The following is a 19,075-nucleotide window of genomic DNA, read 5'->3' on the forward strand; positions in this document are numbered from 1 at the left end:
CTCCCTTCTCCTCTTTCCCCTCCAATCTCGGAGAGTTTAGTCGTTTATGAGAGAAGGTGGAAAACAGCAGGTGCGAGGCCTGCACAAAACACCAGAGAAGTGATCCAATTTGGTGTGGGCAGTAAATTGTGTGGACATCTGCGCACCGCGAGGCTTGGAGCCGAGCACAGGGGCAGGGTGGATGCATATCTCTGCCTGGCTGTACTGCTGACAGGGCACAGAGACAGCCGTGGAGGGGTGCCAGGCAGGCGGCAGAGAAAGAGCGAGAGTGTGCGAGAGTGAGAGAGAGACTGGGGATTGGGACCTGACACACTCTCAGAGTCGCCGTCTCTATATCTGACTCTTTAACCAGCGTGGATGTTTTTCTGCCGCGTTGCAGAAAGAGCAAGAGGGGAGGGTAACTAGAGAAAAGAGAAGCGAGAGGAGGAGTGTGACCTAAAATTCATCCAGTTTGTGAGCGTGGTTTGAAAATTAATGGAAAAGTGATAAAAAATCTCACCATGGCATGATGGAAACCTTCAGATCTCTTCCCTGTGATTCATGAAAATAGACATCAGTAGCTGTTATTGTCGAGTAACTCCACATACAACTGTGGCTGTAACATAATAACTTCCTTTAACAGCAGCAACTACAGCTGCGACCAGTGTAACAGCACGCGGTCCTGCACCTGAATCCGTCCTCGGCCCCACAGGACGCCTCTCTAGGCCGGGCTAATTGAACAGATTACAAACCTTCCCTTCTTTCCCTCTAATTAGCATTAGTGTGCCGTGGACTAAATGGGTCTAGACTGGGTCTCGGCCCTCCACTCTTGCAGGTGATTAAGATCTCCTTCCACCGCTGTGACTCTGGTCATAACTTCATTAACGACTCGGCTGACTTCTCCCAACTCTGCTGGTTCCAGTCTCCCCGGGGAGGAGGTCGGGTTTGAATTAAGCTTCCCCGCAGCGTAAAGACTGAATAGAAGTCTCACAGGAAATGTTTCTACTTTTGTATTCAGATGCTTCCCGGCCGTATTGGTTTTGATTAATCACGCTTGTCATCATGATCATCCCCTTATTCGTAACGGTAGCCTTTCTAAACTATCATTTTCATCAGCACGAGCGCGGCTGTAATCACTCTGATTTCTGTGCTGATTGTCAACATTATCATTAGCAGCATTTTCCTCTGCCTCAACTTCTTCATCACTGTTATACTCTTCCTCCTCCCCCACTGTTATTCCATCGCCTCCCCCTTCATCACATTTATCGCTGTTTGTTTTCCGCCCTCACTTTCTTTATGGTTATGGCCATATGTACATATTCTGCTCTTTCCTGTAATTGCTAGTTTGGATTCAAGGCTACTTGATGAAGGCTTAGCTGTGTGCAGTGCTTGCTACCGCCGAACGACCCATTTTAGCCTCTATAAACCTAGCCGGATTAAATAAATTCGGGAAGTCTGAGTCCATCCTGTGGATGAACACTGCGCCCGACGTGCTCCCCATGTAAATGAATCTAATAGCTGTGTGTGCTTGTATGTACATCGGGACAAGATGTTGCTCTCACAATTCATTTCACACTTGGTTAGCAGGTGAAATTGTTGGCTGGATATACAGTATGGAGGGAAGATCAATATATTACAGCCAGGTATTAGTGCTGCACTCCGATACACGCGCTGGGCTTCGACTGATTGTGTAAACACAATTACAAACACATGATACAAAGCTGCACGGTTATGCTTCATAGCATGTGAACGCATATCGGAGCCAAACGTGCACACACACGTGCCTGGTGATTGTACACACACATGCATGTAGCAGTTGCCTCCTGAAATTCAAACACACACAAACACACACACACTCCTCTTTGTTGCGCTCCTCTTCACTCACACAGTGATTTGAATGGAGTAAATCATCATGGTGTTTAGGAAGGAGATTGATGGCCGGTCTCAATGGTTTTGGCCACCCTTTCTATTTAGAGCGACAGGTCAGTCAGCCAGTTAAGGATCCGACCTCTATTGTGGCCAGCTGACATCTCTATTCATCATCTCACAGTCTGCATCCTGCTGCTGCTGCTGCTGCTGCTGCTGCTGAGGTCTCAAGGCACCGGCTGCTCCTGTGTGGCACTTTGTGTTCAAGTTGCAGCAAAATGTTAGGAAAGAGACGTTATATATGCCGTAGCTTTTATGCTGTGATGTATCTCCTTTCATACGGTTCCTATCTGGGTAGATTGGGTCATTGTGGGAAATGTTGCAGGACTACTTTATAGCAATATCGAATTTGAAGTTGAAGTTCCTTTTATTAGTCAGGCTTTTACCCATATGCAATTTCCTCTTATATAAGGCCGGCACAAATGGGTGTTTAGCTCTGAATAGCCGTGAACCAAAAGAGAAAAACAAACTTTTTTGAAGACAAGATCACAGCGATGATAGAGAAGACTGAAGCCAGGCAGCCCGTGTTCTTCAGTGGAGTGAATATCAGGTCTGAGACAGAGACACTCATTGTCCGTAAAGCTCATCCCGACTTCACCACAGGCTTGGATGCATGTGTCCCAAACTGCAATACCCCAACATAACCAACATGGGAGAATTACTCACGTCAAGTCAGGACTATGCACAGAGATACAGTCAAAGTAAGGTTTGATAGGGGCTCCTCAGTAGTTCAATTGGTAGAGGTTGTGTGTGTCCTCACCTCAGCAGCCCAGGGTTCAGATCCGACCTGTAGCCCTGTGCTGCATTTCATCCCCCCTCTCTCTCCTATCCCGTTACCTGTCTCTCTTCAGCTATACTATCAGATAAAGCCAAAACAATCATTTCAATATAGGTAAGGTTCTGTAAATAAGTAGTTAGACATGGTTTTCAGTTTAAGTCACACCTAAGATCAGTATCTGAATCCTGAGAATTGAATTGAAATGAATCCTGTGTAGACTTCCCCTCTTCCTGGACTTGCTGGCTCTCTCAGCCTAAAATCATACTTAACGTTGTTTTACCACCTCATTTTATAAGAATCTCTCAGGCTTTCATCGTCTCTCCTAAATCACAACCAAGTCTGTTCGGATTTCTCTTCATCCCTTATTGACGCAAAACTTGTCGGCAAAACAGAATAGCTATATTTGTCTATACTTCCCCCAATTAGCATAAAAAACACTTTACATTTTCTAAAGTAGCAGTTATATTATTTTTTAAGAGGGTAGAGTATTTAAAGGAGGGAAATTGGTTGATTTTTATTACACATACAGCATCTGTGAGGAAGTAAAGGCTGTGTCAACAAAACATAAAAGGTTTATTTGCTCTTTTAGCCAAAGCAGATGTTCCTGTTTGGTTATTTCCTCAACAAACAGTCCAATGCTCTCCAGAAAATGTATTATATCGCAATATATATATATTACAATCTAACTTTATACACACCATATTTTATCCTTGTCACCCACTCCTATGTGCACTCCGCAGCGAGGACATGAATGTATTTTTCAAGGCAACTTAAAAGGTTCATATCCTAGTTAACATAAGCATGAGTGGACTGATTTTAGTGGTAAAATGTGGCCAAATCACATCTACAAGCTGGCTTCTAGGTGGCTTGAGCAGGTTTTGTAGTCTGTGATTGAACTCCTTTATACAGACAAGATTGAACAAGAGAGACACAGAAGAAACCCCCGGTGTTTTTCAGACAGTAAAAGGTTGGTAAATGTTTACAGTTTTCCATTTACCCTTACATGCAGGCATCACTCTTGTACGGTCTAGTACATCGGTCTCTTCTTGGCATTAGGTGATAGATAAGGAGGTGTCATTGAAGTGATACAAGGGAATACATTAAAAAGGGTTTTTTGCGGTGGAGAATAAAGACTTCTCTCATGAAGGGTTGAAGGAAATGCCAGGATTGGTTCTTCTCTATCTGAAAAAGACATGACAGGGTGAGAGGCCTGGCTGTTGAGTCCACTGTCCGTCCTCTCCTGGCCCCCCCATGTCTCTCATAACCAGTCAGTACATTTCCCCTCTGCAGCGCTGGCCTTGTACCACAGTCATGTTTCTGACGCTTCATTTTCTGTCGTCTGGTTTTCGGCCCCAGTCTTATTTCAAGGTGAGCTCTCCCCCTCGGCCCCTTAGAAGAGAGAGGGAGAGAGAGGAAAAAGTGCGAGGGAGAATCCTCCAAGGTCACTTTCGGTGTCTCTCCGTTAGAGTTGGTGAGCTCCTGACAAGGCGGAGACAGTTTCAATTTCTCACCGACTGTCAGGAGCTCCCTGTTTTTTAAACGCCTCTGAGACAGATATAAGCAGAGGAAGATGTTGCCCGACTTTTACCGTATTATCTGAGGGGCATTCTTTTCTCCGGCCTTATCTCTCTGTCAGAAATGGGCCTTCAGTGATTCCTGCCAGATAGCTGCCGCTGCTGCGGATGGACTGTTCAGCAGGCAGATAGAGCAAAGCTTTCCCAGATACTGTAAATCTAGACCTGGCTGTTTTTCCACATGTTTCTGCCCCTCGGTAATTGGTAAATCCCATTGACTGGCAGTTTGACAGAGTTCGGGGGGGGGGGGACAAAAAAACGTTGGAAAGATTGTTCCTGTGCGCCTTCAGTGCTGCACGTTGAACTTTCCTTGACCTACCTCTTCGATCAAAAGCACAGTGAAAGTCATCCGTCTTCTTCCAGGTGTGATGAGAGGGCTTTTTATGTGACATACGGACATCTTCATCAGGCCGCGCTGACTTCAAGCCTGTTGTTGCTTTTATTGTTTGGTGAAACAACTCACCGAGGGGAAGGATGCCATGTCAGAGCTGGTTTTAGAGGCTTTGACGCTGAAGGGAAATGGGAACTTCAAAGAGAGCAAACTGTGTGACATAAACTACACTGGCCCCCTGTTGACAAGCTAATGATAACTTCATTTCCTATATAGTCCTCGCCGTCACTTAGTAGCTTATCATTCTTAGAGGCGTTCGGTTAATTTTACAACTTTTCTTCACTATGACCGATTAATGTTTGGGCACTTAGGGAGGAAAAAAGCAGAGGGGAGGAGCGGAGCGCCTGATAAGAGAGTTGAAAGCAGCGGCGGGGAACGGCGTGGTAGCAGTACGCTGTACTCCCGCTGACTCTTCTTTGGGGAGATCCCCACGAGTGCTGTCCTCGCTGTAGTGTGAGGAGAGGCTCAGCCAGGGGTCTTTGAAGTACTGCTCTGTTATGACATGGGTGAACTCATTTGCGCTGCTATTATACAATCAACGCACCACGTCTGAAGACAGCGCCCCTTTAAACAACTACAAAAAGTTTGGAGATTCCCCAACATCGCCGGAGTACGACACGTTTTATATATTTCACACGCAGATCCGGTTCCTAATCACGACGCTTGTTTAACAAAATGCTTTGGAGTGCGTTTTCACTCCTTCCTTCTGCGGATGAGATGGGTTTATCACTGACATTTAACTTGATCTCCATTTTGGAAAATGTAAATTGCCAGCTGTTGCGAGAGGAAGCAGAATGCAACATGAAGATGTCATGCCACGTTGCTGTTAACCCCTCTTCAGCTCTGACACCGCAGCTGCCATCTGCGTGTGTTAACTCGCGTGTCTACTACAGTGTTTTCATCTGGCAAGAGGAGGGCAACACAACATGAAATAGATGCAAATGACAATTTACAAGATATTAGCGCAAAAATCTGTTGTTTATTTGATCAAGGTGAGATCGTTTTCTGGCTTCCACCACGCAAAACCAAAAGATATTGAGTGAACTAGCATTTTTGACAAAGAAAAGCAGTAAATCCTCACATTTAAGAAGCTGGAGTCAGCTATTTTTAGGGGGATTATCACTTGGAAAATAGCTGAAATGATCAAATCTAAATATTAACTGATTCATTTCCTGCCAGCTTTACTACAATTCAGTATTAAAGACATAATATGTAACATCTGAGCATTAAAAAGGGTCAAAAAATGACCAGACATTTGTTACAGAGGTAACCATGTGGAAGCCTGTCCCTCAGTCTTTCTGTGAAACATCAGATGATACTTCAGAGAGTGAGGAAGGAAGTCGGAAAACGTAACATGAAGTAACATTTTGAGCATCGCCTCCTCCTCACACATTCCTGCCTGAGTCACTTACACATATTTTTATCGTCAATGGTGGTTGTTTAAGAATGAGGACAACAACTCCCACGATCCCACGCTACCTCAAGACATCACCAGTCGACGTCTCCTGTTTTCTTTGAGAGATGGGTCCGTATGGTGATTTTCCAAGGCTGTAGTTAATGGTGTTGTTGTACTGGGTTGCATTAGCGAGTTCTTACATTCAAACATTAGAAAAGTGTTGACTACGAAGGCAGGTTGTCATTAGTGCTTCTGGTTTATAGATTGACGGAGAGATTGTGAGCTCCTCATGCACTGCCGGGAAATCCTACAGCTCTGTTAATCTAATATAGAAGTCTCTGAGCAGTATGTGGTATTTGATGTGTAGGTGTTTGATGATCCATTTGCCCTTTGTGCTGTCGCTGACTTTACAGAGGAACATTTCATTCTTGTTCAAAGGAAAGTTATATGTTTAATATGGCATTGTGCCTAAATTGTGCTCACCATTAATGGCGACCCCATCACCTGAGTAATGTACCTTTTTTGGCAAACCATGGATATGTTGAAACTTTACATTTCTTTATGGTGCAACTTCATGTTTCTTAAGTTTCAGTTTTCAACAACTCTTTGCTTATGGTCTGGTTAGGTTTGGGCATAAAAACGACTTGGTAAGGGTTCGGACTAGAGCATGTTTTGGCTGGTTCTGTCACCACAAACAGCTCAGAAATATCCAGTTGTTGCCACTAACACAGCTGGAAAATGTCACACTGTGGTCCCTAGCTTTTAAGGAGTCATATTCTGCTAATTTTCAGGTTCATAATTTCCTTTTTGGTTACTACTAGAATAGGTTTACATGCTTTAATGCTCAAAAAACACATCAGTTTTCTCATACTGTCCAGTGCTGCAGCTCTGTATTCCCCCTCTGTCTGAATGCTCTGTTTTAGCTCCTGCCTCTTTAAGGTTCCCCCCCCCCCTCCTGAATACCCAGTCTGCTCTGATTGGTCAGCTCACATACGCCTGAGCCTGCAGCTCACCATGTCCTCCATTGGCTCTGTCATGTTGTCAGCTTCACTTCCACCTTGAATATCGGCATAAATTATGCACATGTGACGTGCGTGATGTCGCAAAGTCATGGATTAAAGGCGGAACTACTGACGAGGCGTTTAAGGAGCGGTGTTTTCTGTGGGAGAGAGGAGCTTCTGCTGGAGTTTGGACTTTTTAACTTCCAATATATTTTACATTGACAAGAACATATAACACAATGAAGGAAAGGGAAAAAAAGAAAAAAGCTTAATAGGTCTCCGTCATGGCGTAAGGTATTGCGGTGATGTTGATGCGGTACGTGTGACACATTTGAAAATATCTGTGGTTTGCAGAAACTTAAAATGCCAAAATGTTATTGTCTGCTCCCAGTGGCTCTACCCAAACCGAACACTTTCACTCTCACAAAGGTTTGTCTCTATTGCGGGGCTGTTGCACTGGATTGCATTCGCTGGTGCAGGTGTACCACTGAACTGAAAGTGACAGCCCTCGCTTTAAAGCCAAACAGCAGATATAACAACAGGATCCCTGAGCTCCCTGGGGGGGATTTTTAAGTATTAGCTCTGGAAATATTTCTAAATTCAGAAACAACCAGAAGTATGTTTAATAATTCACCTAGATAGTTTCAATCCATCTCTCTCTCTCTTTCTCTTTCTCTCTCTCTCTGCCATTTTGCAAGGTCAGTGGGTGCAGAAGGTTGGGCTTTAGTTGTGTTCTGTCGTCGTCACTTTCTCCTCGGAGCTGCAGGCTGCGACAGAGAGCCGGCTCGTGGAGAGAGAGAGAGAGAGAGAGAGAGAGAGAGAGAGAGAGAGGACACACAAACCTGAGTGTGTGTGTGTGAGAGAGAGAGAGAGAGAGAGGAGCAGGAGCACGCTTGTTGTGCGCTTATAGTTTCTAGTAAGTCTTGTTTCTAGGTAATAACTGGGCTGCTGCTGCTTGTGTGGAAGCTCTGGGAAGAAGAAGAAGAAGAAGAAGAAAAACGTGCGCAAGCCCACAATACAAGCGGACGCACTTTACTCAGAGCCTTTTTATTTTCCAGCTGACGTGGGAGAGGGAGAGAGAGGGAGAGAGCGCGCAGGCTGGACTGGTGGTTGGGCATCTCTCTCTCTATGTGTGTGTGTGTGTGTGTGTGAGGGAAGAAGAAGAAGAAGCTGGCGGTGACCTGCTGGGATTTTAAGACATCTACGTGATTTCTTCTCCTCCGTCAAGACTCCTTTTTCTTTTTTCTTTTTTTTTTCTTGGCTCATCTGTGGACAGACTACACACTCAGAGCGATGACTGGACTGAATCATCCGCCGGCTCTCTGTCATTTCACCAGCGAAGACAGCCTCGCCAGCAGCAGCAGCACCACCACCACCACCGCCGCCCGCCCTTAGAATACAAGGCTGCCGTGAATAAGTCAGCATCCTCACCGTTGTCTAACAGCTGGGATTTACACTTTACAATGTCTTGAGAACGCGACGGGGAGGCTACAAAGATGATGACAGTGAGTATGCGCTCGTTTATGACGCCGCATCCAGGGCCACTTTTAGCTCGTCCGTGCTCCTAACGCAGGCGGTGACTTCCCGATTTTGCCCCCCGATGATAGCGGATGGAGTTGGGGAGAGGAGAGGAGAGGAGGAGGGGTGGGGGTCAGTGTGGTCACAGCTGTGATGGGTGTCATCTATCCGCGTTATGGTGTGTGATGTTGGGCGTTTCTGTCCCCGCTGTTGCCGGGGGTGATATCAGGTTCCTCCTGGGACTTTTCTGGAGAGGGAACATTACATCATGTGAGGAATGAACAAGAAACGCACGCGCGCGATATATATATATATATATAACCTGTCTCGAGGTCGACGATCATATGTTCCCAGGTGCGATCACGCAACTGTCATGCGTGCAGAGGTGCCACTTGGAGTGCGCTCGACGCACGCAAAGACTGGGCGTGTGCGTTGATGTCCCCCTTGCGAGCCACCCAGGAGAGACAGAGAGAGAGAGAGGGCGAGGGGCTGGAGTTGTGTGAGGGGTAGTCTAGTCTTTGACATAAATTAAACGCCCCCCCTTCCCCTTCCCAAACACCCGCCAGGCTGCGGGGTGGGGAACGGTGCAGCTGTCAATTTGCATGTATTTGTGGCCAAATCCAGCCTGTACGGTCTGCCTGCCTGCCTGCCTGCCTGCCTGCCTGCGCCTCGGTTAGTTAATCCCACAGCGGATCAGCTTTAGCACCGCTCCAGCCTGCCGTCCGCCCGTCTTGCAGCGCCTTCCTCCCCCCTCTCTCTCTCTCTCGTTCTCTCTCTGTGTCTCATAAACAGACACTTTAAATGATTGCATTATTTTAATCGGGCTCATGTGACCGCCGCGTATTGACGCGATAATATCTGGGAACCGGAGCGCCGCTCGAGGAACGAGGATCGGTGGGCGAGATCTGAAACGCGATCGCAGCTCGGATACTTCTTCTTCTTCTTCTTCCTACTTTGGAGAAGATAAAACCCTGAATCCGGGTGTTTTTTTCCCTCCAGAGGCTGGTAGCCTACTTGAAGGGTGACAAAGCCGAGATGACAGGCTGGTTCACACACCGCGGGGACTGGTGACCGCGCAGTGATCCAGCGCGTTTGATGAGCACGTCGGTAAGGCTGTTCTCCGCTCTGCCGGCTGATTTATATATTAAAATAGAGCTTCCATGCTATATTCTCAAGCCTCAGTATCTTCTTAATCGTGGCCGTCTTTGGGTGATTTCAGAGCATTAGGCCATAAGTAGGCTGGTAATGTTGTGTGCACTTAAGTCCTCCCCCTAAAGCCACAGGGGCTCCTGGAGTTCGTCATGTCAAGAACCACACAGACAGTTGGAAATCATCCCAATGAACTGAATATGGGTTTTATTAAATGTTATTACTGCCTTTATTGAAGGATAACAAGCAGGCACTGGGAGGGAGTGAAATAACTGAGGGTCCCAACACCCCAACAGCATTGCATTATGTTGCCAAACCTAAGCTGGAGACAGCCTGCCACCAGGTAAAAGGGAAGATGTAGCTTTGGGTTGTGCATCCTCACAGCAGCTTTACTCCCATTCCCTTGGAGCTGTTGGCGTTTCACGGAGAAATGCAAGATCCTCAGCACAAAGTGGCTCATGTCTCTACACCGCATCAGCAATTTGTGCACCTAGTCTTCCAGGATGCTGAGTCATATTGCTTTTGCCCAACTTAGATCTGCTCTGCATTGCCCTTTGACGTCAATAGCCGGCGTCTGCACAGGTGTGGTCTCTCTGAAGAAAGCTTATCATCACGAGGACGATGCTGTGTGAACTGCAGTTTCCTCCTCTTGTGCGAGAGGCAAAAACAACAACAGTGAAAAAAAAAACCTACTGTAAGCCCTCGTGGTCTTTACCAGTAATCAGCAATCTTCATAATTAATTTCCTTTCCAGAGCAGCTCATAATGTGGATCAGGCAGGAATGTGTCGTTAATTTCTCTTTGCCCTGAGAGAAATTTTGCTGCTCCTTGCTTTTCATTAACTTTTAAAAGTGGTGTGAGGCACTATGATAATGCACTCCTGTGGAGAAAAGACTGATAACTCGGCGAGAGGAGGCTCGGGTCAGGTGGAGATTTGTGGAGGGTTGTAAACAACGCGGACGTTTTCATTAGCTGTGAACTAATCAGTCAGCCGGTGATTGGGGGCTCGGCGGGAGCATCGCAGTCAAGGTTAGACAACAACAACTCTGGACTCATCTGTCCGTGTCACAGTTTGGTGTGCTGTTGTGTATCAGCGTGTCGGTGTCACTCACTCTCACCCCTCATAACACCCTGTTTTGTCCCCGTGGTGCTGTGCAGATGTAGCAGTGGGTGGTGGGAGATTACTGTGACACATCCAGCCACACGGACTCCGCCTTCGCTGTGTGTGTCAAGCGTCGCACAGGCCCACACACACACGTACACATTCACCGATGCAGAGGAATGTATAATCAGTTAACACAGGCTGGTACGGCTGTATAGCAGAAGGCTGGTCAACGAGTCCGAGAGACACGATGACGGCATAATTCTGTGCAGAAAAGGAAGTTCCTGCGGGACAGGAAGTGCTTTGTGGTCGCCGGTCTCAAACCACAACACTGCTGTGACTAATCTGTGGCTTCACACTTCCCTAAATTCTCTTTTCATTTTTCTCATCTCCTTCCTCCTTCCCTCTCTTTTCTTTCTCTCTCTCTCTGTAAAACAATTGTTCTTCCTCAAGTTCACTCCTTTTCTCTGCTCCGTTGTCGTTGCAGGACTACCGGGAGGATGGCATGGACCTGGGGAGTGACGCATCCAGTCGCTCCAGCTCCGAGTCCAACTCCAACAAGGTCACGCCTTGCTCCCCTTCTCTTGACCTGGCCACTTTGGAGGACTACAAATCCTCCCCCTCTCTGGACCTGGTCACCTTAGAGGACTATGAGGAGGACGAGGACTACCAAGAGTACAAGAAGAAGGTGATAGAGGAGTGGGAAAGCGAGTACGGCGAGGACTACACCTCTCCACAGCCTCCTGGTCAGGAGGAAGGCGGTGGGGGCGTTGTCGGGGTTGATGGCCTTGGCGAAGGCTACAGGAAGACAGTGAACAGTCGCAGCCTCGCTGAAGAATTCCAGGAAGTGAAGACCGTCCCGCCCCTCCCGGCCCCCAGCGGACGCACTGCTACCTCAGCCGCAGCCGTCCCAGAGGAACTGAAACAGAACGGCAATCTGATTTTGCCCCGGAGCGGCCAGCTCGACTCTCCCGGTACACCACAGGGGTGCACAGGGACTCCCAAGCCCAGGCACCGCAGCTCCAGTCAAGGCAGGGGGAGCCGCAGCACTGGCGGGGGTGGTGGCGGTGGTGGTGGTGGAGGAGGCAGTGGAGGGATTGGGGGACGGATGGGGGGATACAAAGAGGAGGAGGGTGTAGAGGAGGAACCTCTGCCCACCATGGACTGGGCAGCCCTGGAGAGACACCTGGCTGGGCTGCAGTGCAGAGAGCAGGAGAACCAGAACCTCAACCAGATCCAGAACCACAACATGGGCAAGACTAACTACACCTCGGTAAGTGTCTTCATGTGCCCGTCTGTCTGGGCTTTTTATGCTTTTCTGCATGTGTGTCAAAGGTTATCTCACATCACTTTTCCTCCCACGCTTTGGTGGCATCCGTAATCCAGCAGCGATCCGTGTCAGATGGACCCTGGAAGCATGAGGTCAGGTTAGCTGGAGTAAGGAAGAGGGATTAGTCAGCTAATGTAGCGCTAAGCTATGTGGCACGGCCATAAACGTGACCATCATCAAAGCCTGGACTGGAGTGCATCGGTTCATAGTCCAACAGTGCAAGTAAACTGGACGGGGCTACTCTCAGACATGTTGGTATGTCACAACCTGCTGACCTTACTGTCTTGTATCTGTTTAACCTATTTTCAAAAATCTGGATGTTCTTTGTTGTGGCCATGTGGCGTTTCCACCAGAAGAGGTCAGTGTTGCATTGACATTCTGCAGAGAGCTGCTGCAGGCCTTCATTACCACACCAGCAGCTCCAGACCTAAAGACTGCTTTGATTCACTTATGACATCACTCAGTCTAAATCGCAGCCAGCGTTTTTATGATTTATTGTTAGTTTGTGGGTCTAGAAGGGTGTAGCTTTAAAAATGTTTAGGGAGGAGCAGCAGAGGATTGCTTACAGCAGCCAGTTTCAGTGCTTTCACTTGGCTCTCATGTCACTGAGTAAAAACTAAGCGAGGGCAAATGTGTGTGTTGAGAAAAGGGGGATTGCTGTTCTCTTTTGGTATGCAGGCACCAAGACCTTTTCCTTAGTGCACACAGACAATGGCTGCAGCCAGTGCCATTGTGAGTGTGTTGTGTGTGTTGTGCGTCTTTGTTTGTCTGTCCTGGAGGCCCCCTCTGTCTCCCTGAGGCATGTCAGGAATGCACGCGGGAGACGTGGGGGATGAGAGGAAGGAAAGAGGGAGGAAAGGACAGGAAGATGGTATCTTTAGGACCAGGCACTTCGGGGGCCACATGGCTCGTGTGTTTGCGTCAATGCTCATTACCTGCTGCCCGTCCTAACCAAGAAGGTCACCTCCTGGTTTAGTTTTAGTCTGGGGAAAGTCTGCTCTCCCTCCGTCTCCCTCTCCCCAGGCAGTGGGCTGTGATATAATTGACCTGGGTGGAGGAAAATCTCTTGAAAGGGAGCCTCTGTCTAAACATGTGGCCGCCGTCGTCTGCCTGCACACACATTCACACACATGCACTTCTTCGCTCATTCTCTGTCTCTGCTGGTGTCTAACATGTGTGCACATGAAGGCACCGTACGCTAGGCCTGGTGTGGGAGATAGAGATAGCCTAGTCCTGATGGCAATAAAGTGCAGCAGCTTCCAGCGGTGTCTCCTATAACAAGAAAAAAACGACCCGGGCCTCAGATTTTGATGGCTCTGTGTAGATAAGAAACTGGAATTAGCCGTGTAATCCAACCTGAGCAGAGGGCAGAAGAGATAGAGCGGAAAAGACGGGAGAGGAAACCTCATATCCTGGACAATCCTACCCTTAAAATCATTTAAGTGCTGTTGCTACTTCTGTCCAGGATCATACCAGACAATCCATTACCTAGCTTCTGATGTGCGTCCTTTTCCCCGAGCTTTCGGGTATGCTAGCACTGACCCTCTGCTAACCCGCTAACAAGAGCACAAAAGCAGTCAAGTGTCAGTTTAGAGACTGAGACATTCCCACAAGACGTCCCCGGTGTCTGTCTATGTCAAGGGGCATCTGAGTTTCTTAATTCTTAAATTTGCAGGACTTAGCCGACACCCTGGAGAAAAGGGGGGCTGGTGCTTTTAAAATGTTGTTAAATATTTAGTCATCCACTCAGGCGGGACGCACCACCGGCGACGAGATGATGCGCGTGTTCATGTACGGAGGGGTCTGTCTGTCTGGGATGTTCGGCGGGGTCCACAGGGATCGAGATATTCATGCTTCAGTAGAGCTTCAAAAGCATCTGTGCTTTTTAGAAAGACGGGACACAGTGAGGCTCAGAGCTAATAATCCATAGCGGACACTAAGTGCCTGGAGACGGGTTCAGCCGGTCTCCAGTCGGATGCAGCAGCTACAATATGCCATATACACACATTTGCTTATACAGTATATATATGAACATTTACACATATGTCACTCACATTTGACTTTCTCCTGTTGTCCTGTCCACATCTCCATGGCAACAGTCCCTTAAACCTCGCCTGTTGAATTACAGAGTCTGCAGGTCTTAAAAAAGTTAATTTATAACATTGATACCACTCTCGTGTATGTTCATCATGAAGCTATGGCCAGCAGCAGGTTATCTTAGCGTAGCATAAAGACTGGAAGCTAACAAATCCACGTACCAGCACCTCTAAAACTCCCTAATCAACACTTATAATGTCAGGTTTGTTTAATCCAGTTAAAATCTGAAGTGTAAACACAACAAGTTCTGGTGTTATGGGGCATTAGTGCCAGACTATTCCCTTCTAATTTTTTGCAAATAAGTTAAATTTCAAACTGTTCTTTCGACTGTTCACCCTTTCAAAACACTTGTCAAGTACGGTTGCATTGATTTTCCACCGCACAATCTTCCGTGTGCTGCACTAATAGATTGACATGGACTACTTCCCTTCATTTATTCTGCATTTTGAATCAATAAACCAGTCATATTGGAGCAGGTGTGTTTAGTTAGGGTGTGGTTTCTGGCTGCTTCAGCATCTGCCTGCAGGCTGTGGGTGTGGGGTCAGGAGAATTCATGAGGATGAAAGGCACGCTGACCTGTTTGTAATTTGTTTCTAATGAACTCTGGAGTCGCGTGGCAGAGAGGGTCCCACAGGGACCTCAAGTACACCCGGGGTAACACAAGCGCTAACCCTGCGTTTAGCACCGCACCCACTGAAAGCTAAACAATAATATTATTCCTCTGAGCTGGGCTGGAGGTGAAAAAGGCAGAGATGGGGTCATTCTACATGAATGGATATCCATGCTCAGAAATCTACCTGTGTTGTCTAAGGTGCACACTGGAAAAGCATAAATTCATGCCTACAGGCTATTTCTTTTTCAATCTCAGAGTGCACACGCCCAGACTTACTCACACAATTTAAAAACACCCCATGGGCAAACTTTGGTTATAAAGATAGGGCCTGTGCTGAGACCTGCAGCACCACTCCTACTTTACAGAGAAGAGCTCTCACACACACACACACACACACACACACACACACACGAACACACATCGACTGAACTGAACTCCGAACCGTGCCTGAGCATTTACGGCAAGTGTGAGTGCATAGCTTCACACGAAACAAGCAAAGGGAATATATCTGTCAAACAGCAGGCACCAGTCACACCGTTTAGGCAAAGGTTTCACACACTGACACACTAATGCCTCTTGACATCTGTGAAATCCATAATATACATATTCATACTGTACAGTAAAGAGATTAAGCATATTGCCCCCAAATAACCCTAGAGCCTATTTGGTTTTGAACATTTTTGGGAATTTGTCCATTGTCGCTGTGAAACGGGCTGCAGTGTAATCCCTCTGGGCATATGCACTTCGTTAGCGTTCATCTATAAAAAGCGTCCGTATTTCTGCTGCCAACAGGCTCAGATTTTTATTCTTAGTGTCTGACAACATTATGGAAAAAGGATCTCTACGTAGAAAAACAGCTTTGTTAAAGGGCAAGATCCTTTTTTGTGTGAGAATGTCAGGAGAGGCACAGACGTCAGAGAAGCAGTTGTGAAATAAAGCTGCAGTATGTAACGTGTTTAGAAACACTTCTGGTATAAAGTCCTATATCCCTGAACTCTAAGACTTCAAGATGTGCTGTTTTCGATTCTCATAACTCAAAATACAAGCCTTTTTCTGCTCTAATGTTTGCAAATACAAGTGTAACCAAGAACCAAGAGGGTGTTGGTGCTTTTTATTTTGTTTCTTTGCGTTACTAACACAAGGTTTCTCTGCCCCAAATAGCCAGAATAATTTACTGTACATTAGCCATAAACTCACATAAATGCTCTGATTTTAGCACTCGCCAGAGACTCCGGATCTCTGTTTTCTTTTTCCCCTCTCCTGTCTCGAAAGTTATATTCACGAGGTAAAGCTCATTTCGCCTCCAGCTCCGGTCAGCAGTCAACATAACGGGACATAAACACCCAACAATTGAGGTCACCTCGGTGGATCGCTGCTGCAGTCGGGTTGATAAACAGGAGTGAAGATAAGATTGTTGTGTTTTGATTAAGAAAAGTAACATATTGTACGTTTAAGGAAGTGTGTTTTATGATGATAAAACTACTGATTCTGCAAATGGCCACCAGACTTTCGCTTCCAATCTCAAATATTGGACTTATTTCAAATGGGATCCAGGTTGAAAAATACCAAAGTTACCCTTTATAAAACACAACATCTGTTCACGTCAGTCACAACAGTGATCTTTTGTGCAGTCTTATCATCTTGTACTTAAGCACAGTAGGACTGTCTTCTCATGTATTGTCTTGTTTGGTAAGGTCTGTGTAAATGCCATACTAAACTATATAATGTATGTAATAACATATTTACAAATGTACTTTTGTCCTGTCCAGCTGTCTGAGGAAGTAACCTGTAAGTGAACATCTACCTAATAGGAAGGCGCTGCTCAAGCACACCATATAAACAGTAAAAAAAAAGGCCAAGAGCCGAACCAAATTGTACAAGTGTGGCGTGCTCTGCCTCAGAAAAGCACTCAAGGGCTGCAGAGAATAAAAGACTGAGAAAGAAGCGGAGAGTGGTTTGAGAAAAGAGCAAAAGCAGAGGTTTCTATGTTTCCCTCTTTTCACTCCGTGCTCTGTGATCATGAACAAGTTCAGCAGTTGAACTGCGCTCGCAACCCTCCACTTACAACCTAACTACCACCTTCTCTCAGTTCTCAGACTGTATACGCAGAGGGAGAGGCCGAGAGTAGGAGAGGGAGGAAATTGTAGGGTTTGAGAGGTCTTGAGTGCTGTTATAGTGGATATAAATAGCCAAAAGTTAGCATAGGAAAACAAAGCAGTGGAAGCATGAATTTAGGTGAGAAGAAGAACTTTTAGATGTAGAGAGTGATAGGAGGGATCAAAAGGGACCTGCTGAAAGAGGAGGGAGCTGAGAGTGGGCTCAGATTTATGGTTTGAGGGAGCCAAAAGAGGCGGCAAGAATGGAGAAGTAGTCAACGTATATATGGGTGGGAAGTGGGAGGAGGCTTCGGAGATGGAGGGGCAGGGCTTCTTCCAGGTGTGGAGAACGCCTCTCTGAGGCTCTGGTGTCTGGTTCAGCCCACATGGCTTAACCACTGTTCCTCGTGTGTGTGTGTGTGTGCATGTATGTGCCGGTACCAGCTGATACACGCCCGGCCCTCTGCACACCACAGCTCACACACACTCGTCTCACACACACTGCCTCAGCTTCAGAGTGGAGCAGTTTTCTGTCTCCTATTAGTCCACACAGGCAGGCACTCACCTCACTAAATCACAAAGGATATCTTTTTCTTCTCGTGGTATCCTGACAGTCTGCCAGTGTTGGTGGATGTTTTTTATCCCCTCTTCTTTTTTCATCAGTGGAGTATTTTTCCTCTCAGCTTAACCTTGGATTCCTCACAGGAAGTCGGGCACTTAACTCAGGTAAAGCTGAAAATGACCTCTTGTGAAATGTGTAGAAGGTGCTTGCTGTTGGGCTTTTCAGACCCTTTTGTACGTTATATGCGTGTGATGTGGCTGAAGTCAAACCAAGACAAAACTTCAGAGAGTTCAGACTAAAAGTCAGAGAAATGTAATTATAGCCTAGGGCACTACATTCCTCTGCTTTTGTGTTTGTGTGTAACAGAAAAGTTAAATATGTGGAGACATGAAGTAGAGCCAGCTGCACATCCGTCCATAAGCTCAGGTTCCTCTTTCTGCGTGACCCTAACAAAGAGCAGGTTCACGCAGGCTGACCATATGTTGGTTTCTACTTGGCAAGGACAGAATCATCAAATATGCAGCGCACGTGTATTTGAATCCTGTTTTAAATAAGCAAAGCTTCGTGCTACACACCTGTTTTGAATGTTCCTCTACCTTGAGGTGCTGAGGAAGCGTGTGACACACCAAGCAGAGCTCAAAGAACCGGCCCGAGACAAAACCCTACTGATCAAAATGTCTGCGTTGCCTTTGGATACCTCGTGACACACGCTAAGATGTGCACCTGCACACACACCAGAGAGAGTGCGTGCACATGCTTTCTGCGCATTAACCTGCACGGAGGAAACGGGGAGGCCGTCAAATCAGAAAGACAAACAAAAGCATGCAAATGAATTTGTTTGGAGGGTCTTCATGTATACACGTGGAATACAAATCGAGGAGAAGTCAAATAAGAAGGCGCAGCTGGCCTTGTAGCTGATGGTCTTTCGCTTGAGGGAGCTGATACGGCAGAAGCAAAACATTAGAACAAACTACCTTAAATGGGTAAAAATCTGATTCGGAGGGCTGAGCAGCCTGTCAGTTAGCTCCCTCAGCACTGGTGATTCAACACACTCAATCAGCCAAATGTGCCCGACGGCCAGCTGTCTGCTTGGAGTGTTAGTTAGGCAAAGAGGCAAAGATATACAGCCGTGTTTGTTGTTGAAGTGAGGAGCCCAGCATGGCCTTCAGCTGAAGTCAGTTTGACAAGTCAGGCTGTCTGTTATTCCATGTTTTGTCTGGAGGGGGTACGCACCTGCGAGCGCACCTGCACGTGTAAAATCAAAGGTTTTGCCATTCAGATTGACCTGCAGGCTCGTTGGTTCTGTTGCATACAAGCTGTAACCAGGGGAAACGTAAACATTCAGGACATGACACGGGTTATAAGGTTCAAGACAGGAGTGGTGCCGTCTGAACTGCTCTTATCTGATGTCAAAGTACAGTTTAATCAGCTGCCTCGTCTGCACGGGTAAACAAACGCAAAAACACTCAGACCTGTTTGTGTTGATGAGTAATGATGACGCTTAAGGTGCAGAAGAACTGATAAAGACTTCCTGTTTGGTCGTTGGAGGTGTGCTTAGATACAT

General features: G+C 46.8%; 1 protein-coding gene across 4 annotated transcripts in view; it reads left to right on the top strand.

The window, feature by feature from the left end:
- Positions 1–19,075, top strand: part of schip1 (schwannomin interacting protein 1) — a 226,305-nt gene that overhangs the window by 169,790 nt on the left and 37,440 nt on the right. For 2 of the 4 annotated variants that reach the window (XM_084352167.1, XM_084352168.1), the window contains exon 9: positions 11,301–12,086. In XM_084352167.1, the coding sequence (XP_084208293.1) occupies positions 11,301–12,086 (786 nt within the window). Of the gene's footprint in view, positions 1–7,943; positions 8,551–9,269; positions 9,671–11,300; positions 12,087–19,075 lie in introns of those variants that run through there. The other 2 variants (XM_084352170.1, XM_084352169.1) reach the window with 2 other exon arrangements.

The sequence above is a fragment of the Pagrus pagrus genome (assembly GCF_965226575.1).
Source record: "Pagrus pagrus genome assembly, chromosome: 4".
Taxonomy (NCBI): domain Eukaryota; kingdom Metazoa; phylum Chordata; class Actinopteri; order Spariformes; family Sparidae; genus Pagrus; species Pagrus pagrus.